This window comes from Mytilus edulis, chromosome 7 (genome assembly GCF_963676685.1).
Source record: "Mytilus edulis chromosome 7, xbMytEdul2.2, whole genome shotgun sequence".
Lineage (NCBI taxonomy): Eukaryota > Metazoa > Mollusca > Bivalvia > Mytilida > Mytilidae > Mytilus > Mytilus edulis.
Window position 1 is genome coordinate 32,789,305 of NC_092350.1, and position 19,102 is coordinate 32,808,406.

The window sequence follows — 19,102 nt, forward strand, 5'->3', positions numbered from 1 at the left end:
AGTTCAATAACATGAATCAGCAATAACATACTACCATAAGTTACATAACATGTATTTCTCTTCGGCAACGAACATTTTTTTTATTCATCGTAAGTTAAGAAATTCTTGCTTTAAAGAAGCAGGTACAGGATAATTGTAATACCATGAGAAGATATAAGAACAAAAAAAAACGTAAGTCGACAACCTATACGAGTTACTGCCTTTTTTACCGTTTCTCCAAATTTGGCATTTTGGCTTTTCACATTAGTTGTAATACATAGAGAGAAACTGTATGTGCAAATATTATATACAAATAATTAGCATTGTTGAAACTGTCTGACATCTTCTTCTTGACTATGAATACTATTTTTGTTCGTGGAAAACCATTGAAGATAGAGAGAAACAGCAAAAAAACATCCGTAAGATAAGATCGTTATAAAGGTAATACGGTTAAATCGTCAGTTGATTATAACTGTCGTTGCATTTAGGAATACGATAATAGATAAAGAAAATCGTGAATCGATAAAACTTGTTAAAATCACAGATACAGGAGCTACAAACATGACAAATGAGTCAATATGACAGCAAACGTAATTTTCTTCGATATAAAAGTTCAAGAAACTTATTGAAAAATTCTCAGTTCTATTTCCCTTCTCCAAATCGGCTAGATTGAGAATTTTGAATAATCTTATTTATTGTTAAATAAAAGTTGAGGTTAACGTCACAAGCATAACTGCAATTATCCGACATCACTAATAAGAAATATTGAGGTCAATAATCGGACTCAGGGAAGAGTAACGCGTTAATATGAATATTTCAAATGAGTACGTTTAGTACTTCGAAATTTATTTAGCAGTGAATAATGGTTTAGACTTTAACGTCATCTATCAAATGTTTCGGTTCAAATATTAGGTTGACACACTGAGTACAAAGCTAGTAGAAATAAATAAGTCGATTGAGTAGTGGAAGGCTAAAGTGAACATTTTAGGGGGTACAGAACACCTAAGAAAATTAAGATCTTTCTCATAGTCTTTTGCATTAAGCTGTCCCACTAGACCACGATCGCACCAAGCTCACCGCGATCTAAAATAAATGTAGATCGTGGTAAGATCGCAGTATGAGCGGCATGCAAATGTAAATCTTTGTTTCTTTCTACGTCCTAATTACGTTCCTACCACGAACCCCTCTACGATTAAACCAAGTTCTGACCACGCTTATTCTGTGGTAGGGAAAGAAGTAGGGGCAGAGTTACGATAATGAAGACCTCATCATGACCGTACTAAGACTATACTGCGATCTGCAGGATCACAATACGATCGTCAAAATTTTTATTTTTTGTGTAGATGAAACACACGTCTGATGTATTAAATTGTAAGCCTGGTACTTTTAACAAATATTTACACCACTGGGATGATGCCATTGCTTGTGTACATTTTGTTCCCGAGGGTACCATCAGTCCAGTAGCCAGCACTTCGATGTTCACATGAATATCGATTATATGGTCTTTTTATATGAAGTTTTCGAAATACTAATGATTTTCTTATCCTAGCATTGAGTACCATAGCCGTATTTTGGCACAACTTTTGAGAATTTTTGTACTTGTTTGGCTTTATAAACAATTTGATCTGAGCGTCACTGATGAGTCAAATGAAGTCGAAACGCGCACCTCGTGTACCGGGTGGTTTGCATTAACATGAGCAACAAGACGAGTGTCACAAGTGGAGCAGGATCTGATTACCCTTCCGGAGCACCTGAGAACACCCCAAGTTTTTTGTGGGGTTTATGTTGGTCAGTTTTTTGTTTTTTTTATCTTTTTTCTTATGTACTATTACTTGTATGTTTGTCTTTTCATTTTTAGCCATGTCGTTGTCAGTTTATTTTCAATTTATGAGTTTGACTTTTCCTCTGATATCTTTCGTCCGTCTTTTCAGATGATGAGTTTAGTATGACGTCCGAACAAGTACAATTTTTTTAGGGGCCAGGTGATGCACGCCTGGGGTTGTTATATTTTATCGGTGTGTTGAAGACTTATTGGTGGCTGTTTTCTGCTCTTTTTTCGGGTTAATGTCTCTTTGACATCTTCCCTGTTTCCATTTTTAAATCATACATCATAATCGTCCTCTAAATGTGAAACAGATATCGATTATTCTGTTGAGTTTGGTCTTTATTTTTACTCTTACAAATCATTTAGGCAATGGTTAACAAATTATTAAGAGACTTGCAAAATAACATTTCAACCATATATACAAAGTTAAAAAGTGTTAATAAATACGTTCAAAACTAAGCCGAGACTTCTCCACAGTTTTGTGTGATCGTATTCATAATTTTAGTGACGCGACCTCATTCTTTAATGTACTCTTGAAACAAGTCAACAACAACATAATGAATTACTTATATTCTTTATTTAACTTAATGGTTATTTATTTTAGTTTTTCTTTCCCTTTCCCTTTTCCCCTGACTTTCCCTTTCCCTCTGACTTTCCCTTTCCGTCTGACTTTCCCTTATCATTTTTCTTCTTTTTCTTATCCTTCTGATTCTTGTTATTTTTTGTATTCATTTTGTCTTTAATCCAGTCCAAGTAAGGAGAAATTTTGGTATGCACACTTGGTAAACTTCCATTGCAGATGTTACCACCAAATGATAGTGCGCCTACAAGTTTATTACTGCATACCACGGGTCCACCACTATCACCCTAAATGAATAAATATAATTAACATTAAAAAAGAATAAAAAAATCTTAAACGATTGTGTATTAGACCAGTCGCAACTCTAACTTTAATCGATGACTTAAAGTAAATTAAGTGACAAGAACTTCATCTATATCTATTTTTATTGAAAAAGTAATATGCCAAAATAAAAATCATTTAAATGGCTGATCTTATAAGGGTCAAGCTTTAAGTTTCAGACTTTGGATAGAGCAAGTCACGGTATATCCACCTTTTATTTTTCAAAACATTCTGATCTAGTAATGAATTTGGTTTTGTTATTGTTTCTGTTGCAAAGACGTAACACAGACATCAGACTTTGCATCTTTGTGTATTTTCATCTAGAATACAATTGAAGACAACCATGTATTATTTACTACTGTTATTTGTCTTTGGTTTTTTACGGATTGTTTTATAAACACACCATTCATGTACGGTTATAAAAAAATATAAGTGTTGTCATTTGATATCTATAACGTTTTTGATATATATATATATATATATATATGTAAATTAAAAAAAAGTCCAATATTTCCGGATAATGCATATATTATTTAATAGTCACAAGTACTTTCATGTTTTATAACAATCTTCAGGTGGAAGGCGAATAATTGTAACTATGAGACGTTAGTTAAGTATGCAACGTCATAAATCGATTACAAAATGGAAATAAACATGAAAAACGTTCTACAGTAAAATAGTGAAAGCCAATCGTAACGCTATTAAAAGCCTAATGCACATTTAGTTTTGGGTTGAATTTGTTTATAAATATTGTTTCTTTATGGATCTTCTAATGTCACATTCTACATTAATTTTATAGAAAAAAATTAAAAAGCCCTTTACCGCAACGATCTAAATGTTCGCTAAGAGGGATTTCCTATATTGCGGCTGTCGATGAATGCGTGTTCTTACCAATAACCTATTACCGGTTTGTCGGATGTAAATTTCTTTGCAGCCGCAGCATTTAATGCAGTAAATCCAATTTTCAATTTTACACGTCATGTTGGTATTGGCATATATCGTTTGTTTGCATTTTGTCTTAAGGTCGCTTCCGATATATATGTATGCACATGTACAACAACGAGAATCTGTGCATTTCGACACCTTGAATTGCTTCTTTTTCCTTTCGGTTAGGTCGAACCTGGCACGGGTCAATATACGTTTGAAGTTCTTAGATTGCCGTTTGCATCGTTTCTCGGTTTATAAGGATACTTAATTTTGAATCTTGTTCAAGTATTTCTCCTCGCTACAGAAAATATATTCTGGTTATGAGTATTATGTGTGACAACAGATAATTCATTTGTATCGGTAGATTTTTCAATTAATGCCAGTCGGGATTTTTTTAGCCATTGAAATATAATTTATGTTTGTGCAATCGTTCATCCCTTAATACTTCATTCTCAACTACTGTGCATATTTTCCCTGCTAGACAGTAGGGTATGTTTCTTTTTTTATGCGCTTGATAGCAGGAATGGAAGTTTAAATATTGGTGTGTGTCAGTGTCTTTATAATAATTATTCGTTTTAAGAGTGCCTTCTTTAATAATTATAATATCCAGGAATGATAGTTTGTGATAGTTTACTTCAATGTGAAATTTATAGATGTATGAAGACTGTTTAGATTATCAGAAAACATGTCAAGCTCTTCATCGGATTTTGTCCAAATGATAAAGCAATCGTCAAGATATCTTTTTCAGAAGGTTTCAAATTGCTTGGCCATTTTTTTACCAAATGTACTTTAATGTCCTGATACAATTTCTGTTCTAATGCCCCATTACTAGTGAAGCGTAAGTTGGGGAAAATTTTGTACCCATAGCAGGTCCTCTCGTTTGTGTATAGTTTTTCCCATCAAAACAAAATGTATTATTTTTCAAATTTTTTTTTATGGAATCTAAAATGAAATCAATGGTAAAGCGATAGGATATTGCTTCTCTGTGTTTTCTATCCATTATTTAACAGCTGGAAAATCATGAGGTATATTTGTATACAAAATTGTTACATCGAAACTTACAAGGCATTCTCCATTGTAGTCTTTGGTAGATGTGATAAAAAATCGATGTCATCTCTAATGTAACTTGGTATATAGGAAGGTGTGAACGTTGTTATCAATTTAGACTTGTATATATGTATATATAAAGACGTCTATTTTGTTGTTTATAAATTAACGTCCAATTTTGGCCTCACTAATCATGATAATCGACGTCCTTTTTATGGCCTTGTCGCAGTAAAATCAAAATTTCATGAAAGTGCGTGACTCAAAAAGCAACAATTATAGACCAAATCATTATAGTTTAAAAAAAAACATGGCCGAACGTTTTATTCTTTCCATTATTTGAGTCTTTATACTGCCATCTAGATGTCTTTTGGTTCTCTTTGGTTTTATTTTTTTGTTGGTTGTCTCATTGTTGTACAACGTATACCCATATTTTTGTGTGTGTATGAACTAGAAAGGAACTAGAAGGTAAAACGACAACAAATGTCGAGAACATGAAAGTCTTTAACAAAATATTAAAATATGCATGTACATGTACATGTAACAGTAATATGATGTCGGTGGTTGTCTTATTATCTTATTAATACCAATATAAGAAAACAGTTATTATAGTTTCAGTAAGCTACTTTACAATTAAAAACAAATAATCTAAAATCAACTTAGAAATAACTAGTTCAGTGACATTGTGATTAAAGGAGTCATACATGCGTCAAACGAAATGTCCTTACCTGACAAGAATCCTTATCCTTGTCTTGAAGACAAATAAAGTTGGAATAGGCCTCTGGAAATAACGGACGCTTCTGCACCAAAAAATAAGAATTATTACAGTATGCATTAGTAACAGCAGGCATATACAGTACTTGTAGACGATCAGGGGAATTCCTTCCTGCAATCAGAAAAAGTTGTATAATCGAAATATATAATAAATTACAAAATAAATGCTTGTGAAATTTACTTATTGTGTGTACGAATTTTCCACAGTATGTTCTATAATACCAATATCCGAGATGTTTCATATTCTATCAGTTGATTAAATTGTTGAATATTTAGAGAATACTTTCTTGTATGAACTGTTTCACATTTTTCATGTCTTTAATGGCTGACCATATGGAATTGCTTTTTTTTCATTCTTCAAGATTAAATGGTGGCCTATATTTGCTTACTGTCCGCCATTTTAACATTAGTGGATAGTTTGAGGTTTGGCACAAACACGGGTTTGATGAACAGTGTCCTGTCCAGTGGGAATTACTGGGAAGACCCCGGTTTTAATTGGTTTTATCGGGAAATACTAGGAGAAATGAAATAATGGCCTAAATTTTTAATAGGATTCAGTAATTAATAACAAATGCAATACATTAAAGATACTTTTTTAAGAATAAGACATAGTAATTTGATAAATTAAAAATTTACCTTTTTGAAAGTCTTATAATACAAGTGAATGAATCTCAGAAAGAATTCTTCTAGCAACTATGAGATAAGTGTTCATGAAGATACATATTAGATAAATATAAATAGCTTTTCTGAATATTCTTTCAAAATTTTATCATAAAGACTAAGAATTTATTTGTTTGTCTTTTAAATATATATATATATATATATACAACTCATCTAAACATCAACCCAACAATGTTAGATCTGTAAATTTGCTTTCGCAAATTTTTTGTTCTTCCCTCGCCGGGATTCGAACCCATGCTATTGAGATATCGTGACACCAAATCGCCTGCACTGTAGCCGTCCCACTAGACCACACGACCACCTGAGCTTCAAAATAAAGCTTTCGGTGGCCGTGTGTTACCTTTCCTCGTCAGTTTTAATCTAGTGACGTACTACAGTACATGATATATCAGGCATGGAGATGTTATTGTTACAGATCAGCTCAATTATCTATAGTAAAGGATCTTACAAATTAATGCAAGATACAGTCACAGAAAATAATTATATTTATAAGTACGTCTGAGTCAGTGACAACTCTACAACAGATTTATCCATCGAATCACATATATATAAGAAAATTATAAAAGATAATAACGGTTTCAATGCATCACATTTTTTACTAGTGCTTTCACTGCTTTCGCAGATCTTCAGGTAATGTGACTTGTATATATATAAAACAATTGATTGACGTTAACAATAGTATGACGTTAACAAATACAAGACAGACTACTGATGTCATTTTAAGTCTTTAAAATGTTACGTAAAAATTAGAATATCATTTATCATTTAATCCCGGGTTGAGAATGTTTATGATTAATTCTTCTTTCTTTCTCCGGAGAAAATCATTTTGACGATTGACCATATACAATGGAAATATTTTGAATCGTCCATTAGAACAACGATGGAAATGGTCGTTTGCCCTGATGAGTGTTAAATCTTCATGGTTGGTTTGCTGTCTATGTAAAGTTATATAACTAGATTTGTTTATTCAAGAGGGACGAAAGATACCAAAGGGACAGTCAAACTCATAAATCTAAAACAAACTGACAACGCCATGGCTAAAAATGAAAAAGACAAACAGAAAAACATTAGTACACATGACACAACATAGAAAACTAACGAATAAACAACACGAACCCCACCAAAACCTAGGGGTGATCTCAAGTGCTCCGGAAGGGTAAGCAGATCCTGCACAACATGCCAACGATGCCCATCCCTCAATAAAATTCACATATGAAATCTCTGACTCTAAGATACATTTCTTGACACTACAACGCAAGTGAGGGATGGAAACATATTTACAGATCTGTATTGCAAGCCCACAGACAAACATCAATATCTGTCTCCTTCAAGTTGTCACCCTAAACATTGCACCAAGAGCATCCCCTACAGCCAGGCCATACGAATGAAAAGGATTTTCTCCACCAACGATGTTGCCAAAAAACGACTACAAGAACTTCGCGGTCACCTAAAACATCGAGGCTACAAAAGGAAAGACATTGATAAAGGTTTTTCTCGTGCTAGTAACATCAGCCGAGATGAACTTTTACAATATAAAGTCAAAAAGGTCAACAGGAGGGTGCCTTTTGTGTTGACTTACCATCCAAAATTTGACAACTTGTCTCACCTTATCCGCGAAAGTTGGAAAGTTATCGAAAAACATCCTAAACTATCCAAGATCTTTCCCGAGCCACCTGTACTGGCTTACCGCAGGCCCAAAAGCCTTAAAGACTTGCTGGTGAGAGCTGAGTTATCCTCTCAAGCAGGCTCGTCAGTGGGCTCTTGTAAGGGTTGTGGAAACAAACGATGTCTGACTTGCAAACAAATACTGGATACCCAGACTTTTAACAGTCACTCCACTGATACAGAATACACCATATTTTGTCATGTTAATTGCAAGACTACAAATGTTGTGTATCTCCTACAGTGTAAATGTGGTAAATAGTATGTAGGCGAGTCAGAACAGCCGTTTCACAAACGAATGAACGGTCATCGTAGCGACTACCAATGCAAGCCAGACCTCCCTCTTAGTCGACATTTGAGATCCCCTGGCCACACTAAGGCAGATCTCAATCGACTGACCATTACTATCATTGACCACAACTCTGTTTGGTCTAGGGAGGATAGACTTACTCGGGAAAGATTTTGGATGAGAAAATTAACAACTTTGACACCAAATGGGACAAATGAAAAGATGTAGTTCGATACCATGCAGTGCTTCACATCTGGGTTATATTACGTATTATTACAGTCTCCGTTTCTATTTCTCTACCTTACTCATCTCTAAAATAAATCTGTTGAATATAACAATTTAAATTGCTTAACTTTTTGAGGGATGTATAAGTACCAAGCCACGTCCAACTATTTTACTTTAGTCAAAATTTGTTATTATATTTTAACAGCCGTTTGTTTTTAAACATCGCAGACTCTAATGTAACTACACTACAGTTGTCAAATCTGAAATATTTAGAAATTTAGACCGTTCAGTGCTGTTTATTTGGAATTCTTATTGTCGCAATCTTTCTTGTAACATCATAATATCGACAACGTAAAAGCTTTAAAATTGTGCTAGTTCACATCGCACATTATTATTTTTATTTAAAGCATATATTTGAACTCTCTGATGTAATTAGTCATATAATTATAACCTATGTCATATTTTTAGAAATTTTTAGAATGGTGCAAGCGTCTTAACTGATGTTCGGTTTGCCTTTTTTTATTGTATAAATTTCAAGATTTAGTAAAAGTTTAATCTAAGAAGACTTAAAGATCATTCATTTAACATCAGAATCTGACTGACGAAGGATATCTGTTATCCAAAATGTTTATAAATAATTACATTTATAGTTCCTTTTTATATCATTGGTGTTGTTATGTACACTTTTTAGGCGTTTATATAAAAAAATTTATTGTGTATATGTATCGCTACTTGTAACGATCCAGCTCCCACGTGGGAAAAATCGTTGACTATTATTCAGACGTTTGATATATATTTAACTAATAAAATGAATATATTAAATTAACAGTCTATGTACATTTACGAAAATATTATTTAAGCAAAAAAAAATGTCCATTGCTTAAAATGTTAAACTAAGTTTTTGTATATTTGTTTGTACATTTTCAGTAATTTGATAAATAATCATTCAGATTAGAACGCAGATTTGTTTATATAACTTATACAAATAGAGAGTGAAAAGAGTTAGCGTATATCGACCTGCTCTGTATTTTGTCTACTGTTGTTGGTCTTTTCATCGTTTAATTTTTCTTACTACGTTATTGTCAGTTTGATTTCGATTAAATATGAGTTTTAATGTCAATTTCTCATTTGTCGCTCTTTCCTTTTCAAGTTTCAAGCTTTAGAACACATACCTTTTGCATCTGTCTTTCCCCATCCCGTTATTGTGCACACCTCTCCTGTATAATTGTGGCCTACATTAATGTCCAGGTCGATTTTGTTTATAGTAGACCCGAATTTAAGCGGTTTCTGAAGATGCAGTAGCATAAGGTCATTTTGAGGACCGGTGCCCCAAGTTGGTTTAAATTTGTCGTGCTTAAAAAATATTGAATAAAAATCAGTTAATCAATATATGCAAACAAGGTAATTCACATGTTAACAGATATACAATTAAAAATAACTATTTCGTCGATTTCGTCTTCCGGTAAACCTTGTTTTAACTGCACAGTGTTGAGTCGTATTTCAAATTTCTTCTTAAATGCATTAATATGTTACTCGTGCATCATGCAAAACGTTTTATTAAAATACTTGAAAGCTGATTTTCTCAAACAAAATGTTCTGGATTTTATAAAATAATTGTAGTTTTCTTCTTTTTCTTCGTTCCTCCAAAGTTTCCCAACCAACCTCTTTTAAGACAGTAAAAAAAAGATTTTAGGTATAACTCAATCTTGTACAAAATTGCACCGAATAGATTTATTAAAATTATATATCCCTATAACTATTATCAAATCATATCTGTAAATAACAGAACCTGCTGTATGGTCACCGCAAAAACATCGTCACATATACACGTAGATGAACCAACGTACATCCAAGTAAAATATTTGAATACTAATATAAATTATAAACGATAAGCAATAACATCTTATTTGAATAAATGACTTAAAGTTCAAATGTTGAAATCATCACCCTTCAAAGTACAGGAAATGCTTAAATATTGAAACTTGAAGAATGTACCAATAACATTAAATAACTACAGTCTTGAATACGAAAATAATTTCTGTTCGTTTAAGGTGATACATAACACTACAGGGAAATCAATCTGTAAAAAATATATTAGACGTTTGTCTCACGTTCTATTATTTAGGTAATATTAGGAATTGTCAATGACAAAACTTTTTTGTTTGTCAAACTGCTATAAAAGCAATTTTTTTTCTGATGAAGTGTGTGTTTTAAGTTTTTTTTAGAAATTTTGATATAATCGTATAAGTGTCAAAATTAACATTTTATTAATATTTTATAAAAATTAAAAGAGTCAATTTATTTTTAGTCAGGGAGTTTGGTACAACCCTTAAAGGACAAAAAAGGTATAAAGGAATAATAAGAGTTTATAAGTCGAAGTGAAACAGACAATGACATGGCCGAAACAAATTCGATGATTTGAACGTTACCGCGTGGAACTCTTTGTTTGTTAGATTCCTTGTAAGCAAAAAGTAAAATCACAAAAATGTCTATATAAAGTGGGATATAAAAAGTAAAACAACAAAAGAACCAGTGGAAAATTCTAAACGGAAAGTCCATAATCAATTTGCAAAACAAAGCTAAAACATAAAACTGCATACCACATGGAACTTTTTCACTGCTATAAATTCTGTTATCTGACTTAAAAACGAGCTTCCAGCAGCAATTCGCATATCCTTTGCCCTAAAATGAAAAAAAGAGATATATAAAAAAAAAACAGCTTCTTTACAAGCGACATTATAAGGTTATAACTTTTGTTTTGATATATTTCAATCATTTTAAATTTCCATATTGCAAAAACAAACTTGGCATCAAATCACAAAATTAAAACAATTTCATTATAGCGATAGTATAATTGTTATAATAAAAGTACTTTGAAAATAGTTATTCATTTGCAACAATACAACTGTCATCATTATTTCATCTAGTTTATAAGATCCTTAAAAATTAAACTACAATTGGAATCGCGAAACTAACAAGTAAATAACATTGAAGATAATGTTGATGTACACATAACTTTGACTGATCCATATGTGGTACCCGTAGTATTTAAATGCAAGATTATCTATGAACATTAAATAAGAAAGCTCACTCATATTCGAACAGATTACAATGTGCGGCTGTAAGAACCCAGCTCTTGTCAATTATTGCTCCTCCACATTCATGGGTATAATTTACTCCACCTGTTCCTATCTGAAAAGAGACCATCCATGGATGATCTTCTATGTCGGCATCGTCACCATTAACAATCTTTACACTTGCAGCCGTAGAAACCTAAATAATGATATCAAATTAATTTAAAAAAACTTTCTTTATATATTCTTTATCAAACCCGAAAAAATGACATTCGTTTATATAAATGTTACATTATAAATAAATAAACTACCAAGTAAAAACACCTCCTTATTATCGAAAATAAGCTTGTCATTAACAAATCACGAAATTAAAACCATTCCATTATAGCGTTAACACAATTGTTCTCTTATAAAATAAAATTTAAAGCCAGTTATTTATTTGCAACAACATAGTTAGCCTCATCAGATCACCTTGATTTGCTTAATAATGACCCGAATTTCATGTTTTGTGTGTTTGATATGTAGAAATAATAATATAAAAGTTACTTTGTGGGTGACATTACAGTTACAGTTTAGATAAAACAGTTAAACACTTTGTACTTTGGAACAAGGGTGGTATAAAATTGAAGATGATTTGTACCTATACATAACTAAGTTTTGTGTGTTCAATTCGCTTTTTGTGATAAAATTTGTCAAGAAACGCTCAAACCTGAAAATATCATTAGAATACATGCCTATACGTACACTTGAAACAGTTGGAATCCTTATTGATGCTAAACATAGAAATTCAAAGTCTTTTTTTAGTTATTATGGTCGACTCCAATTGACTTGAATTGGATTGTCAGTTTTAAGGCTGACGGTTGGAATTACTCTTTGAGCAGTCCGACTTTCTTGATCAATATAAACAGACCGACATGCAATATCTCATAGTGGTGAAAGTGGGTTTAACCCAAATCAATATGTAAAACTATTGATCATATCGAATACATTGATGTTTATTGATAAGGAACCGTGCTAATAACTGTTGAAATTAATTTTTATTATCATCAAATATTGGAATAATATTCATATACTCACTGTAGCCATGCAGAACACTACAAAAACATCATAATGTTTTGTATACGTTATAACAACGGTTATTACAATGTAGTAGTTTACATGTAAGCATTGATATCCGAATGCATTAGTTTAAATAATATTAGTATTGTTACAGTTATTCCTGTACTAGACTGACTGCTAGAGAATGGTCTGAACAGTATCCAATATTACGCATTGGATATGTCTAAACATTAACTAAAATTAAACATACGCAAATAATTGATTGTTCTCACTTTTCAATTATGTTTAGATCAGAATTGTCTTAAGGTAGATTCATGGTATACCGCCATCTTGGATTGTACAATCACAGTACAAAATCGGTCTAGTTATTTGCCTAAATCTGCAAATTTGGAGACAGATTTGCAATTCAATGGTAAGACTGTTTTCTCTATTTAGAGAAAACTTGTTAATTAATCGTATTATTCAAAATATTTTAACAAATATAATTTTTTTTGGTTTTAAAATCATTATTTTCAAATGAGCATTTAAGGGGATATAACTCTTTTAGTACAAAATTTATACTGGGCTAATAGGGAAATTTTTTATTTTTACTTGTAGCAAGAAAACAAGTACGGTGACATCTTGTTTTCTTTTTATTTTCTTAAAACATATTATGAAACCTTTCTTCTCACAATTTATTTCAAAATTCTATCTCATATAATTTTTTTTAGTCACACTAATGTGTTTTTTCATGAACAAACTTACCAAATTTTGGCAATTTTCAACGCCTCATAGCTTGTAAAATAGCACGGTGACCTATACTTTTTATTAAATATTTGAAAAGATCATAGTAAAATCTTCATTTTGGCAAATTATAAAAAAATTCTGTCTCAAAAAATATATACTTGTGATCTACCTGAAAAGACTAAAATACATTTAATTTTATGATTCATGCTTACTATTTGACGCTAACTCTATCGATGGTTCGGTTACTTTGCAATTCATTTGATTCCCTCGAATTGTTATCATGACTTCTTTTTTTTTAATCAATTAACGATACATTTGTCTTTGAAAATATGTTATAAACTATTGTCGTTTGAATTCATGAGCAACTAAATAATTTACCTACCGACAAAAACACTGACAATGATCACCCGATACATCTTTATGTTCTAACAACAACACGTCTGAAATTGAAAAAAAATCCAATTTCATAACCAATTACCTGTATCTGATGACTATTGGACCCTGCACATGATGGCATCAAACCGTCAATGAATCCATCAGTAACCTTTACAAACTATCGCACCCTTATTGTGATATTTCTCACAATATTTTCAATTTACCTGCTGTATTGCCAATAGGTGTCAGAAATGGTTATTTCTATAACAACGTTCCAAATAAGTGTTTGCATAACTGGAAACAAGTTTGTTTGAAGACTGTTCCAAATCTACTGTTCAACAGTAAGATTTAAAATCTAAATCTTCAAAATGCACGAAAAAGACTTTTTGATAGATGCATACTCTGATGGTTGCTGTTTTATCATATTCTTTATTTTTTTTAGTCTAAAAATCACTTTTGACTTGCACACAGGATATTAAATCACAATCAATGTTTTATTGAGAAAACAACAAAATGTATTTGAAGTTGACAGTATGATAACTTTAGACGATGCTATACATTTGTTAATCTTTGATGATTTTAATCTCAACACAATATCAAATATAGAGGTGGTATATTCATCAAGGAACCAATCGCATCGATAATAAACAGTTATCAGACTGCCTTTATTTTCATTGGCTGTATTCAATTACAACAGTTAATAACCAAGATGTTACGATATTTAAGTTTGACTTTGTGGTTATTCCGATTATATTTTAAAGTGAAAACACAACACTAACTTAAATTAAAGCAAAAGTACCTATTTGAAATACGCTTCAAGATAATATTAATATTTTTGAAACAAAATTAAAATGAATAAAATAACCAGACAAACATAAAAGAATACAAAAAAAAAGAATGTAAAATGAAAATTAAAGAATCATGAAAAACAAATCTGCTTGAAAAACTTATTTCGTAAAATAACATAATATTTCGATCAGTTTTATTGATTTTATTATTCTACATTGGCTAGAGGAATAGAACACTGTGTCTAAACCACACCGGCAAAATTTGCTCGGACTCGATGGTATCTAACATCCGGCACAATGACGGAACACCAATAGACAAAAGATAGGTAGGTTTCTCCTTATTTTTTTATTTTTTTTATGATATCGAAAAATATATATACATATACAACTATTTTCTATTGTGAGATGCAATATTTTCTACAACCGTTCTATATTAACAGAGAAATAAGTCAAAATGCATGTCAAAATGACGAATTGAGTGAATCTTGCCTCGAAATTGTTTAATTTCTCGTTAAATTGTTCACAATGTACGAAAAGAAAGGTACGGGAAGATAGATATTGACACGGAGATTGCAAATTTAGTTATTATGAGCATCTCAATAATTGTATTTCTGTGTATGAAACGAAAGAAAAGGGTCATGTCAAATTAAAATAAACCGGTTTCGTCAATGTTGTTACTACACAATCACCCGGTTTCGTCTATATATATCACCCGGTTTTTTTTTGGTTTTTTTTAACAGACAATTTATGAAAAGAAACTTTGGCACGGATCTGAACATTGTCTTTCGAGAATTTAAATATATATTTATTGTAAAGTAAAATCTATTTTAAACGGGCACTTTTGGACATTGTTAATTATGATAATACACATTTTCCTAATGAAAGGCGTATCCCTTACTTCACTTAACTTCAAACTAATTTTAAATGGAATATAAATACTGAATAGCAAACACTGGTATCTAATTATTTTGTAACATTATTATATTTTCTTTGTTTATAATAGTAGTATGTAAAGATGAAAAATAAAAGGATGTGTTTTGATTGTGCCATAATTTTAATTTACTATACTATATTATATACACTTAGTTTACAATATTTACTATCAATTATTAATACATTTATGCATTCAATCATTGACGAACAGTCCCAAACCGACTATAGTCTATACTGTTCTCCACAAATTAATCATGCATGCAGTCTTGCCATATTTTCCGGTACTATATATAATGTGTTACTTGCGCACTAAAGCGAGTTTTCACACTTAAGCATCCATAACATAGCAGTGAGATTTGTAACTTTCTCCCCGTTTCTGGTAGGCACATTTATTTTCATAGGCATGTTTTTCACATTATTTTTACAGTTCAAATTCATTTTTTGTACAGTTCAAATTCAATTGAAACTTCAAGATAACTTTCGAAAACAATATCTGACAGTTTTGTATTTTCAATGCGAATAAAAGTTGGTTTGCAAAACATGACCGTCATTTATATCTAGGTCTTATTAAGAAGAAGTGACGGTAACCACTTATCCCATAAACATTGACAATGAGACAACTTTCTTTTAGACACAACAATTATGTTGAATTAATCAAGTTTAGGTCAGCGTATGCCTTAAACAATGAGAAAAACACACAAACTGCATGAAAGCAAGCTATAACAGGGCCCTAAATTATAAATGTAAAACAATTCAAACAAGAAAACTACCTGCCTATTTTATGTTCAAAACGCATATGGTATAAAGCAACCAGAGACAGCCATGGAATTACAAGCGTCTGATTCGGGAATGGACTGAGTCAAAGTGTTGTCGCTGACACAAACAGTACAACAAAAGTACAAATAATAAAGAATGATGAAAAAACCTTAACTCGTCCGATAACATAGCCTGTATAGTAAATGCGCGATGTGTGTCAAAACTTATATCATAGTTAAAATTATCCCTTAAATATAATAAATATACATGTATTCGCAATTTACTATGAAGTCCACTATCACTGAACTAGTATAAATATTTATTAAGGGGCCAGCTAAAGGACGCCACCGGATGCGGGAGTTTCTCGCTTCATTGAAGACCCATTGTGGCCTTCGGCTGTTTTCTGCTCTACGGTCGGGTTGTTGTCGCTTGGAATTTGTATGAACTTTTCATGTTGATAGACATTTTTAAATAATACGTCCACTTTGAAATAAACTGAATCCGTCTGTCCGTATATATTGTCAAAATATATTGACCAACATCAGTGTCCGATCATCATAACACAACGGCGACAGTACAGACTCGTTTTTTTTTAGTAATGTTAACAAAATAATTATTATTGAATTTTGTCGATGACCTGAGACTATTATACTAATTTGTACATAGCAGTATAGTTACAAAAAGGGATACAACAATTATTTTAATGCATGGTAGTTGTAATCCTACATTCATTTTCTATGTTGATTATGCATGCATATACAGTTGTCTTATTATCAACGTTTATCCTTAAGAAGATTTATTTTTAACGATTGTAGAAAAGATTACATACATATAATGATTAGATTACTTATAAAGGTGTCCATCCTTTTGTGCGAGAAAATCACATATCAATTGTGTGTTTCGATTTTTAAGACCGTAAACTTTAATTTCAAGTTTAAACATGTTCAACATATTTTCCCATAACTCATATAGAAAACGCATATTTAGAGAGCTTTAGTCTGAATATATTGTTAAAAAATTTCGGAATGCAAAGTAAATAAAATATTTGTGTTCTATAAGAGTAGAAATTCAAGTTTTTGCTTATTATTTATTTGAATCTGAGACTCATATAAATAATAAGCCGTTGTCCGATGAACGAATTTGTTTTCCAACGACCCACAAAACTCCTTTTGAACGCTGAAGTTAAATAATCAATTATAACGTAATGCGATTATGATTTTTTTTTATTTGACCAAACCGGGTTATGCATTTTGAAATCTATGACGAAACCGGGTTGTATACATTGACGAAACCGGCCAGTTCCATTTTGACATGACCCATTTCTTTCGTTCCATACACAGAAATACAATTATGGAGATGCTCATAATAACTAAGTTTGCAATCTCTGGTGTCAATATCTATCTTCACGTACCTTTCTTTCCGTACAATGTGAACAATTTAACGAGAAATTAAACAATTTCGAGGCAAGGTTCACTCAATTCGTCATTTTGACATACATTTTGACTTATTTCTCCGTTAATATAGAACGGTTGTAGAAAATATTGCATCTCACAATAGAAAATAGTTGTATATGTATATATATTCTTCGATATCATAAAAAAAAATAAAAAATAAGGAGAAACCTACCTTTCTTTTGTCTATTGGTGTTCCGTCATTGTGCCGGATGTTAGATACCATCGAGCCCGAGCAAATTTTGCCGGTGTGGTTTAGACACAGTGTAGAAGGAGGGTAAAGATCTCACAAAATATTTATGCGTCTAGATTAAGCAATCATTGTTCAGTTCAATATGATTATCACTATAATTACAGGATAGCAAGACACACACGAATGGTTACGGTTTATAAAAAGTATAAGCCACATTGTATGAAATTCATCATCAACTAAGTTTATGAAAGGGGGTGATATGTACTCTATTTGTTTATGTTCTTGTGACATTTTCATCGCAGAAAAGAACTTTGGATCGACAATACATTTGTTTAAACAGATAACTTAGTCAGCATCAAATAGTATATACATGTACACGAAAAATAGATAGTCATAGGTCAATGTATGATTTCAAAACATTGTTAAGAGTTTTGTATTTTCAAATTTATCTCAAATATTGTCCCTCAATTGTAGCAATACATTTTTTTTTACATTATTTGTTTCTAAAGTTATAATGTTCGTTTACGACTATTTTTTTCGTGATTAAATCTAAAAAAAAAAGATGACAAGATTGTTTATTCCCTATCCACAGCAGCGCATGATAACTATCAAACGAATTAAATGTTTTAAGTAATTAGGAGTAGCATGTATATAATTACACAGTCAGGTCGTTATGGTATGCCTTGAAACAAATTTAATTGAAACTTGGTATCGTCCGGGTTAATTCGTCAAAAGAGGGACTGAAAGGAAAATAACTCCACATAGGTACTAGTATATATTAGTTGCCCATACCTATTGCAATCTTCTGCGTAATCTATAGGAAATTTATTATCAAAATATTAAAGCTAAACTCAACAATGAAATAAATCTTAATTTTTTTTTACTCCCAGCAGTCAAAATATCTTTCTTTTTATAATATAATTGTAAAATAGAAAGAAAAACACCGTTTAAGACGACTTTTTTTAGAATAAAAGAATATAATAATTATAAATTAACAAACCTGAATTGAAATGGTCGTCGTTTTATCTACCTCTTCTGTTATGATATAATGATCTGAACAGCCAGGTTTATATACATCTATACATCTACGTAGTGCGTGGTATGTTGTTGAAGCTGTTACATCTTTTTTGAACATACAATTTGTCAGCACGTCGATAACAATTTACCAATTGACATTGGTTCAGGAAACTGAAATAAATAAATCTTTAAGGTAATACTTATGTGATTTAATGAAGCAGCAATACTAATAATGAAGGAACAATCCGTCAGTCAAAGGAAAACAGCCTAATACCAATGCACAAAAAAACAAGGTTTAAGCAAATTTCTGCATTACAATTAGCATACAACAAAAACATGAACTCACAGAAACCAAACATATACCAGGGATCAATTCTGGTACTCCGAAATGGTAGGGTGTTCTCGTTTCACTGGTTGCATCCA

At 31.6% G+C, this 19,102-nt stretch overlaps 1 protein-coding gene across 1 annotated transcript; it reads right to left on the bottom strand.

Moving 5' to 3' along the window:
- Positions 1–2,362: 2,362 nt before the first annotated feature.
- LOC139481275 (trypsin-like) lies at positions 2,363–18,758 on the bottom strand. Its single transcript, XM_071264456.1, has 8 exons — positions 18,663–18,758; positions 13,549–13,606; positions 12,459–12,475; positions 11,399–11,580; positions 10,908–10,989; positions 9,480–9,660; positions 5,405–5,562; positions 2,363–2,671 (listed from the first exon to the last, which is right to left on the bottom strand). Exons 2-8 carry the CDS (start codon positions 13,580–13,582, stop codon positions 2,405–2,407), a joined length of 921 nt encoding a protein of 306 aa, XP_071120557.1. The 5' UTR covers positions 13,583–13,606; positions 18,663–18,758; the 3' UTR covers positions 2,363–2,404.
- Between the last annotated feature and the right edge of the window lie 344 nt (positions 18,759–19,102).

Coding starts and splice junctions, on each gene's coding strand:
- LOC139481275 (XM_071264456.1), bottom strand. CDS start 13,582: ATGTATCGGGTGATCATTGTCAGTGTTTTTGTCG. Junction 10,990..11,398: donor TGTAATCTGTTCGAATATGA/GTGAGCTTTCTT, acceptor TTTTCATTTTAG/GGCAAAGGATATGCGAATTG. Junction 9,661..10,907: donor CAGTGAAAAAGTTCCATGTG/GTATGCAGTTTT, acceptor ATATTTTTTAAG/CACGACAAATTTAAACCAAC.